General features: G+C 37.3%; 1 protein-coding gene across 5 annotated transcripts in view; it reads left to right on the forward strand.

Moving 5' to 3' along the window:
* The window catches only part of G3BP1 (G3BP stress granule assembly factor 1), a 35,457-nt gene extending 27,739 nt beyond the window's left edge, over nt 1–7,718 (forward strand). For 4 of the 5 annotated variants that reach the window (XM_005209645.5, XM_059888275.1, XM_059888277.1 and 1 more), the window contains one exon: nt 690–7,718. In XM_005209645.5, the coding sequence (XP_005209702.1) occupies nt 690–896 (207 nt within the window). In that variant the 3' untranslated portion in view covers nt 897–7,718. 5 annotated transcript variants of the gene reach the window in all.
* Nucleotides 7,719–8,855: the final 1,137 nt, after the last annotated feature.

Below are 8,855 nucleotides of genomic sequence, written 5' to 3' on the forward strand. Positions count from 1 at the left end.
CTGTTAGGTATTTCTTTTGAAAAAATACTTCTGTTAGAAAACCACAGAGTGCCAGCAAGGAACATAAATTGAGTTGATTGAAATCTTGAGTAACCCTTTGTTTACTATAGTTCTTTTGGCAAAAAAGAAGACCCAAGACTTTTTCCCCCTGCACTAAGATCTAGTATTGTTATTTTAGTATTTTCCCAAATTCTGTTAAGGCAAATTGCATTTTCTTAAGGTTATATTGAAATGAAATTCATGATGTTTTTGAGATGTATGTGTACTCTGCATAAACATGTACAGCAAAATCTTTCCACATTACATGATGATGGGATTTTATTCTAAGTCTCCCAGCCCCTGGAAAAGGTGGCAATTTTTATTTATATCCCACTTACATAATTCTATGAGAAGGTAAGGTTTACTTTAATAAGAGTTACTTGTACTGCTGTGTACAAGTGGACTTTTAAACTTTTGAACTAACTTGAATACCTGATCACTTTTTCATGTATCTGTTAATGGAAAAATTATGTGTTCTGAGTTTGAGACAAAAAGTGAACTGTGAGAAGGCAGCTGATTTGTAAGCTGCTGATTCTTTTTCTTTTTCTAGCTTTCTTTTATCTTTGAGAGCTAGCTCATAAGCTCTTTTGCTACTCTTTTGAGAGTAGTTCATAAGCACTCTGTAAATCTGTTCACCTTGATTCTTACAGCCCATCATGTTCAGAGGAGAGGTCCGTCTGAACGTGGAAGAAAAGAAGACTCGAGCTGCCCGTGAAGGGGACCGCCGGGATAACCGCCTGCGGGGACCTGGAGGCCCTCGAGGTGGGCTGGGTGGTGGCATGAGAGGCCCACCTCGTGGAGGCATGGTGCAGAAACCAGGATTTGGAGTGGGCAGGAGCATTGCTCCAAGGCAGTGAATTGCTCTTCACCAGTCTTCAGGCAGCAGTACAAACTAGCTCCCACAGAATGATGAATTTCTTCAGCCAACCTTGGTATCTTGGAATATGATCCTAGTCTATCATAAACTGCTTAAGTTTGTACAATTTTACTTTTTGTGTTAATGGTGTGTGCTCCTTCTCTCCCCTGCCCCCCACCTTTTAGTCCGTCACTTCCAATTTTGTGGAATATTTTAGGAAAAATGGATTTTTAAAGAAGAAAAAAAAGACTGAATTTCTTTGCTTTATTTGCATATACAGACTGGATTTTTTTTTTTTTAACAGTTTCCCCAAAGGAATGTGTCTTGCTTCTTACTGACATTTGGTATGTTTCATTCATTGGACTATTTCTTACTTACTTTCTATGTATTTCAAAAGCCTGTGAGAACTACAGGATTTGATAAACATTTTGAAGACCGGAGAAACCCAAATTGTTTTCCTCTTTGAGAGTCATGACTATCTTCTGGTGTGGAGAAATTGCCATTGGAAAAATTGACAATTTTGATTCTCGTTGATGTGGTTAAAAACTGAATAAAAGGTGTTCGAGTTTTCTTTTAAAACATGATCACAAAACAGTTCTAAAATCTACTGTTTTTGACATTGGAATTTAAGTTGTGAGATAGGTTTAAATGTCTAGAATGCAACTGATAAGCTTTTCTTGAACTGTTTTTTTTTGAAGTAGAGTTTTTTTCATGTTTAATTTGTATTTGTAAAAAAAGAAAAAAGAACAAAAAAAATTTCCAAATCTAAGTAACACAAAACCAGAGCAAAACTGTTGTGCCTTCTATTTATCTTTGATTCCAGTCTTGGCAATTGTTTAAAGAAAATAATAATAAAAAAAAAAAAGACCCCTAGATTTGTTCTATCAGGTTCAGAGTATGTTGGGAATTATGACCCCATTTTTTACTCTGTATGTCTTGTGTTCATTTGTTATGCCTTATTCTGAAATTGAGTTTCAAACTGGAATGCCTTTGAGTACAGATGCTTCTGTAGAGTCCTTTGACCTGAATAGTTCAGCATTTGTATTAAGTTTTATTTCAGTGTCTATTCAGAATCCTAATCATAGCCCGTAAGAAAGAATGTGACATTAATGTTGGACTTTGATGGTGTGCTTGAGTGAGTGCTAGGTTTTTTTTTTTTTCTTTTAATCATAGCCATATGGTAAATTTTCTCTTTTGTTATGGTTCCCTTTCCCTGGTGGGCATGCAGTGGGTATTTCTTGGAAATGGCCAATTTTTATTAAAACGTTTCTGGAAGATCTGGCGATATAGACTAATACTCGTTTTGCATGGTGTGTGTTGAGTGCTGTGTGTGAGATGGGTGAAGGCTTTGTTCACACATTTGTGTAGCAAGCCTTTGTGTGATAACTTGTCACTACCAATTGAAGGGCAATGAGGTTGTCAACTTAAACTTATTTTTTTTTTAACAGTGTTCATCTTTAAGACTTGTTTGAGGCTAGTATATTAGTAGGAATAGGAATGTTTTGCTGTACTGGGAAACTAGGTTTACTGAAGGGCGTAATGTTAAATGAAGTTTTTGATGTTATCAGTTGGTCCTTAGTACCACAAATATTTGAAAATTGGCAACATCTCCTTCATATATAACAACATAAAAAAACTTACATAACTGAATCCCATAGCTGGTTTTTGGGTCAGTTTAAACAACTAGTTGGTAACCACTTCATTTGGCCCAGAATTAGAAGAAATTCAGCTTGTACTTTTGTAGCTTATATTAAGCTTGTAGTAGAAAAGAAAATTTAGCCTGAGTTATTTTTGAGGAAAAAAATTAAGTTGCAGTAACTATTAGGTGATAAAATATAGATAACCTAGAAATCATTTTTCATAAGTGAATACTAAACCATACATTTCTAAATGTTTTTCCTCCTCAGAGCAGAGCTTTAAGGGCACTAACTAAATACAGTGTTTCTCAACTTGGGGCTATTGTTATATCCTAGAGGACATGCACAAATTTGTGGGGTTTTTTGGTGGGGAGGCGGGTGGAGGGAGATGCATGCCCTGCATCTGGTGTTTGGTGAATGGGGGCCAGTGATGCCAAAATGCTCTTGGAAAATGAAGCAACCCCACTGAGAACACAGGGAGTCCTTACTCCTGTAATTCATGGTGGGTAGAATGGTGGAGTAGGACAACTGGAGTGAAGACTCATTCGTTTGAAATAGAGTCTCAGAAAAATAGCAACTAGAAATCTCTCAGGAATTATAGTAACAACTACTGTAAGTAATTAATCCCAACTTTATTTGTACCAATTGTGTGTGTATTGTGTTTTAATTTGGAGAGGTAGCAATATACTATATGCTGCTTGTAATTTATTGCAGGGAATTCCTGCATAATTTCCCAAAAGGTTGCTTCAGTAATTTCAAGTTACCATAATTGGGATATTGTGGTGGTTTGACTTGCATTGGACTTTATAAATAGGATTCAGCACCCTGGTTAACACTCTTAAGTATCTAGCTATCACTGATAACATTTACTGCTGATGTAATAAACATGTTACCCTAGGTACACATCTATTCACATATTTCACAGTTAGTGAAAATAAAATAGATGAGGGCAAGATTTTCTGTAGGGAGCATCACCTCATCACATTCAACTTAATTTTTTGTCTGTTGGAATGGCCCAACATGTAATTCTTTTCTCCTGAGCTTAAAACCCTTCACACATGAACATTTTAGCTAAGGTACACTAGTTTGGTTCAGTAGATCTCAGTCTTTTAAGACCTGTTGAAAATAAATAGACCTTTGGCTGTACAAAAATACTTTTGTTTGCTTTATATTGAGGGCCGTTTTGTGTTTTCCTGTGTTCTCAACATTTTGAGTTATTGCTGCGAAGTGGTGAAATGGATAATGCAAGAATAATTGTTTGGTTTTGGATCAGTAGGTTACTACCACCATGTTAGTTGAATTGCACTTTAGTTTTAGGTTAGACAACTAAATTTTTCACAGCTATACCCTGTGAATTAGGTGTTATTCCCCTCCCAAAGTAGTAGGTGAAGAAAGTACATCACGAACCTCCATGTAGTAGGAGCAGATTGGCCTCCAAAACTGATGCTTTTTTTCTAGAACCATAGTGCCTACCTGTATTTACATTTGAATACCATTAAGGGAATAGGGCATGAAATAACTACAGTGTAGAGACTTGAGTCTGCAAAACTTTCAGGTCAAGACTAGCATTACCATTTTCTATTCCCATGAAGGTAAAGTAGTTAAACATTAATTTTGTAGGGCTTCTTTTTATTTGCAGACTGTATTGTAACACATTGCTATTGAATTACTAGATTATTTTCTCATCTGGTTTGGTAATACATTTAGTACAATTTAATCTGGATGTGGAAGACAATATTTTTAGCATCATCCAGGTTAGTTGAGTTGTGTTTTTTGCTTATAACTGCCATCCTCTGATACTTTTCTTCATCCCTCTATTTGAGAAACCTGGTAGAGTTAGTGATTTAGTGGAGAACGTGGCACTTTATAGATACCGTTTGTTAGAATATATGAAAATTTCTTTCTATGAAGTTTAAATTTGTAGTCCATTGTTTCTCTTGTGGCTTATTTTAGGTAAGTTGTTTGCATTTGTCAAATCTACTGATCTATAAAAATAATTTTTATATTAAAGCTTTATTTTTGTGCTACTTAAAAGAATCTCTGTAGGAGCTGTATACAGATTACACAGTTGTTGAACTTGTAGTTGAGCAATTTTGAATCTTGTAAAAGAAGCAACTTCAACATTTATTTGAATATGGAGTTCTAGCTAAGTGCCTAATGTACCACACATTGGCAGTGGACAATTAGGGGTAGTCTTTTGCAAATGTTAGAAACCTTAAAGCATGTGTTAGAAACTTAGCAATACTTTATGTGGGATGGGTTGTAGGTTAAAGTTGCTTGTCATGTTGTACTAGGTCATTAAATGAGGACTTCTGGTTTTAGGGTAGTAATACCTTTTGGAATTTGTGTTTACTGTAATATCAAGGTTCTGGGGACCATAGATGGGCTTGTGAACTTACTAGACTGAATTAAAGATACAGTGGCACATGTGAGATAAAACTTTGATTTTTATTATTTTTAGTGGATATGTATCTAACTCTGAATGATGCTGAAATTAGATTGCTTTGCTCATGAGTTCATGCAGCAGTCTTTAATAATGGCCTGAATGAGTGAAAGGTTGATTAAAGGTGGCCTACAACCCTTAACCAGTTTTACTTTTGATCATGCTTATGTATTGGCTTAGAATCAAAGTTGTTGTCTTTTGATTGCATAACTTTCGAAGTCTCTCCTCTTCAGTTTCCACTCAAACCTGGTAACCCCCAGTGAGAAGAATATAGTATTGGAAATCAGTTCTCTTGTTACTTCCATAAACCATGTGACCTGGTCAGTTACAGAAATCTATGCAGGGTTATTACTTTGAAATGTGTCCAATGTCACAGATTCCTAAGGGACTTGTATCCATTCAGTGTGTCTTTGTGTGTTTTTTTTTTTAAAGTAAGTGATGCTTACCCAAAAATTCACTATTGAAGTACTTTAGCAAGTATTTATTTTTCAGAAACCCACTTGTGGGAAGTTTTCCTGTATTTTTGGTAGTAATTAGAGGGATGATTATATCATTTAATATGGATATAGTTTTAACTATTGCTGTAATTAACCACTTTGGTTACTGATACTCTCCCTAAGTTTTGTTGTCACCTGTTTGGGTTTGGTTTAGATTCTTAAATTTTTTATGAGGAGTGTATGTACAATGATTTGGCCCTTTTAAATGAAGACGTAAGGAATTAGGGAAGAAGGGACTTCATTTAAAGATTCAGTTTACAATTTAAGTAGACTATGTAGAACATACATTGTGTTAAAAATAAATTTGCATAGGTATCTACATTGGTTTTCAAGAAGAGTGGGATAGGGGTGGAATTTAGCTGATGGAATATGAATAATTTATGGTTTATATTAAAAGAAAGTCATAATTTTAAGTGAGAAACTATTTCTATAAAGTGTCCCCCCCCCCCCCCCCGTACTGATGATTATCACAAGAAACAGGAGGAGACTCCTAGATTTCTTAGAATATCAGTGCTGGAAAGGACTAAGGTGATTTGTATAACCCTTGCAATTTTCAAAAGGTGGATGACTCGGATGACTAGTACAGCACATTCAGGAGTTTCCAGTCCTGCCGTGTGTTTGCTTTAGTAAGCCAAAGCTGTTGAAAGGTAGGATGTGGGGAGGAAAGGGAAGGAGCCACACTGTGTGCTTATCCAGTTGCTTCATTAGCTCAGTTTTCATACCCACGTTTTTTGTTTTCTTCCAACTGTTTTAATGCCCCGTTCCAGGGCCTTTTGTCAATAAGGACATTAACTTGTGTTCCCCTCAGGGATGGGTTTACTACTAGCCGTCAGAAAGCTATTGGGTATCCTAATGTGTTAATAGCTGAAACTCAGCTGTAATTTTCTCCTAAACCCGTCAGCAGTTTGCATTCTGTACATTGTGGTGCTTTCCCCACCTTGTATTGTTACAACTGTAAGCTCCTAAGGGGCAGCAATTTGGTCTTAGCCATATACCCGGTTCAGTGCCTGGCAGCACCATGTTTGAATCAGGGTCCTAATCTGCCTTTCCAGTGGTTTTTCCTATTCTTCACGGAAGGATGTGTATGGTTTGCTGACAAGCTAGGTATTACTGATTCCGTGGCTTCAAGTGCCTTCACTCTCCTGAAGATAGACTTGCATCTGCATTCTCCCTGCCTCCCCTCCCCCGCCACCTCCCATCTCTTACCATCAAAACCTTTTTTCCAAGACCTTGTTCAATAGCTTTTTTTTCCTCCTTAAGAGAAAAGATGTCTTAAGATGTCTTAGGAGAGGTTAATTCATTACCCTGTGGGGGTTGGTCTGTCCAGAATTTGAAGTAAGGAGCAAATTTATTTTCATCTGCTTTTCTTCCACATTGTCCCTCCTGTTGGAAATTCTATCCCAATCTTCATTTTGAAATGTGTTCCTAGAATATTTAATACCTTTCTCTTAGCTTATAACTTATGCCTTCAACCTAGAACTAGAACATACCATAATCTCCTGGAGGACAAGGACTGGAGGATTAATCCATTCCTCCTGGAGGTACATGAAAATGAAAGCACCCTTAAATGAGGACTCACTCAGTTGAATAATGTATTCCTGTTTTCATGCTTATGAGGGAGGCATGCCTAGGGATTGGCCATAATTCAGTCAATTATAGGCATCACACATTTCATATCAGAGGGGATTAGTGTGAAACTGAGGGGTGGGCAGAAGAGGGAGAAGTCACTGGTCATTTTGAAGTACTTCCATCCCTGGTCTGGGCAATTACCTGTTTCTTTCTGATTGCGCCCAGTATATCCTGGGCATTTTGTGTTGACGCGCAGGAGCTGTATGTGCCAAGTTTCATTGTACACCATTTCTTCCTGTACACCTACTCCGTTCTCAGTTTGCCATCACCCGTGCTACAAGTCAAAGCCACCCTAGTCACCTGCTTCCTGTCTCCTTACTCCTTACATCCTGTCTCCTGCTAGTTCCTGTCAGTTCTACCTCAGCAGTCTTTCACATCCTTCCTCCTCACTTCCTTTCAGTGGCCTCTCAGCTTTCTTTACCTCTTTCTACTTCCAGTCTACTTTCTACACAATGTTAGATTCATCTTACTGAAACCTAGCTCTGACCATGTATCCCATGTACGTGTTCTGTCTTCCCTGCTAGACTGTAAGCTCCTTATGGGCAGGATCTGTGTTTCAGTCATCTTTGTATCCCATAGCACCTATCAATAAATATATCTTGAATGAACAGCATAAAGCCTTGTCTTAAGTGAAATGATGTTTTCCAGATGATACGTAGGTTTCTCTCGGGTAATTGCAAGATTTCAAAAGTGCTCCTAATATCAAGTTGGTTAAGTAGTAACAACTATGAATTAACCACAGGGAAAATTTCAGAAAACTTTTAATTTTTTTCCGTTGGAATCAGCATGGATGTGTGTATATGGATGGTTCAATAAATATATTTTTATATATACATGTATCACAGAAAGTTTACATTCCATCTTCAAACTGCAGAAATAGATTTTTTTTTACAAGCCAAAAAATAACTGCCATAACATTTATGACTTCATGCAAAAAACAGGGTTGAATAAGGGACAAAGGGGAATTGGTTGTTCAAGGTTAAGAGTCCAGGGAGAAGTAAAAATATACCATAAGGAGGCGATTGCTTAACACGCTGCTTAAGGTGGTAGCCAAACAAATCCTTAACTGCAGCATTAAGGCCATACCAAGTTTATACATATATACAAAGAAATTTCCATATAAAAGACATACTATCACATTTTCTTCCAGGAAAGGATGAGGAGCTTTGTGAGTAATCCTGACCCAGTTTTCCAGGCCCGTTCATTGTTTAAGATGTCCCCAGGCTACTGAGAAATGTCTTCTACTTTGGCTAGTTGTCAGTTACTGCTGTGTGGGCTTGTGATTTTTGCAGTCTCCTACAGGGAACTATGAATTATTTTGAACCTCTTCCATCATGGATGATGAAGCATTTAGCAGCTTAGCTCACACTGCCCAATCCAGCATAATTTTTACATCTCCCAAAAAGTACTGTAATTACAGTCAGAATTGTAATTTGCATTTGTCTTACCTGTAACAGACTCTACAGTCAGTGTTGGCATTGTGACCTAAGAACTACACAGTGCCTTTCTATTCTTTGGAGTTAAAAGAGAACTTTTTGAATAAAGTGTAATGACCAGAGTGTGAGGTTTCAGGTAACAACCCCTAGAGTCACTGAAAGTTAATAACTTTGTTTTTATTGGCGGTGCCACAAGGCATGCAGAAACTCAGTTCCCGACCAGGGATCAAGCCCATGCCACCTGCAATGGAAGCAGAGTCTTGATCACTGGACACCTCCCAGGGAAGGTCCCTTAGTAATAAACTTTTATCTCCACTG

Source organism: Bos taurus, chromosome 7 (genome assembly GCF_002263795.3).
Source record: "Bos taurus isolate L1 Dominette 01449 registration number 42190680 breed Hereford chromosome 7, ARS-UCD2.0, whole genome shotgun sequence".
NCBI lineage: Eukaryota > Metazoa > Chordata > Mammalia > Artiodactyla > Bovidae > Bos > Bos taurus.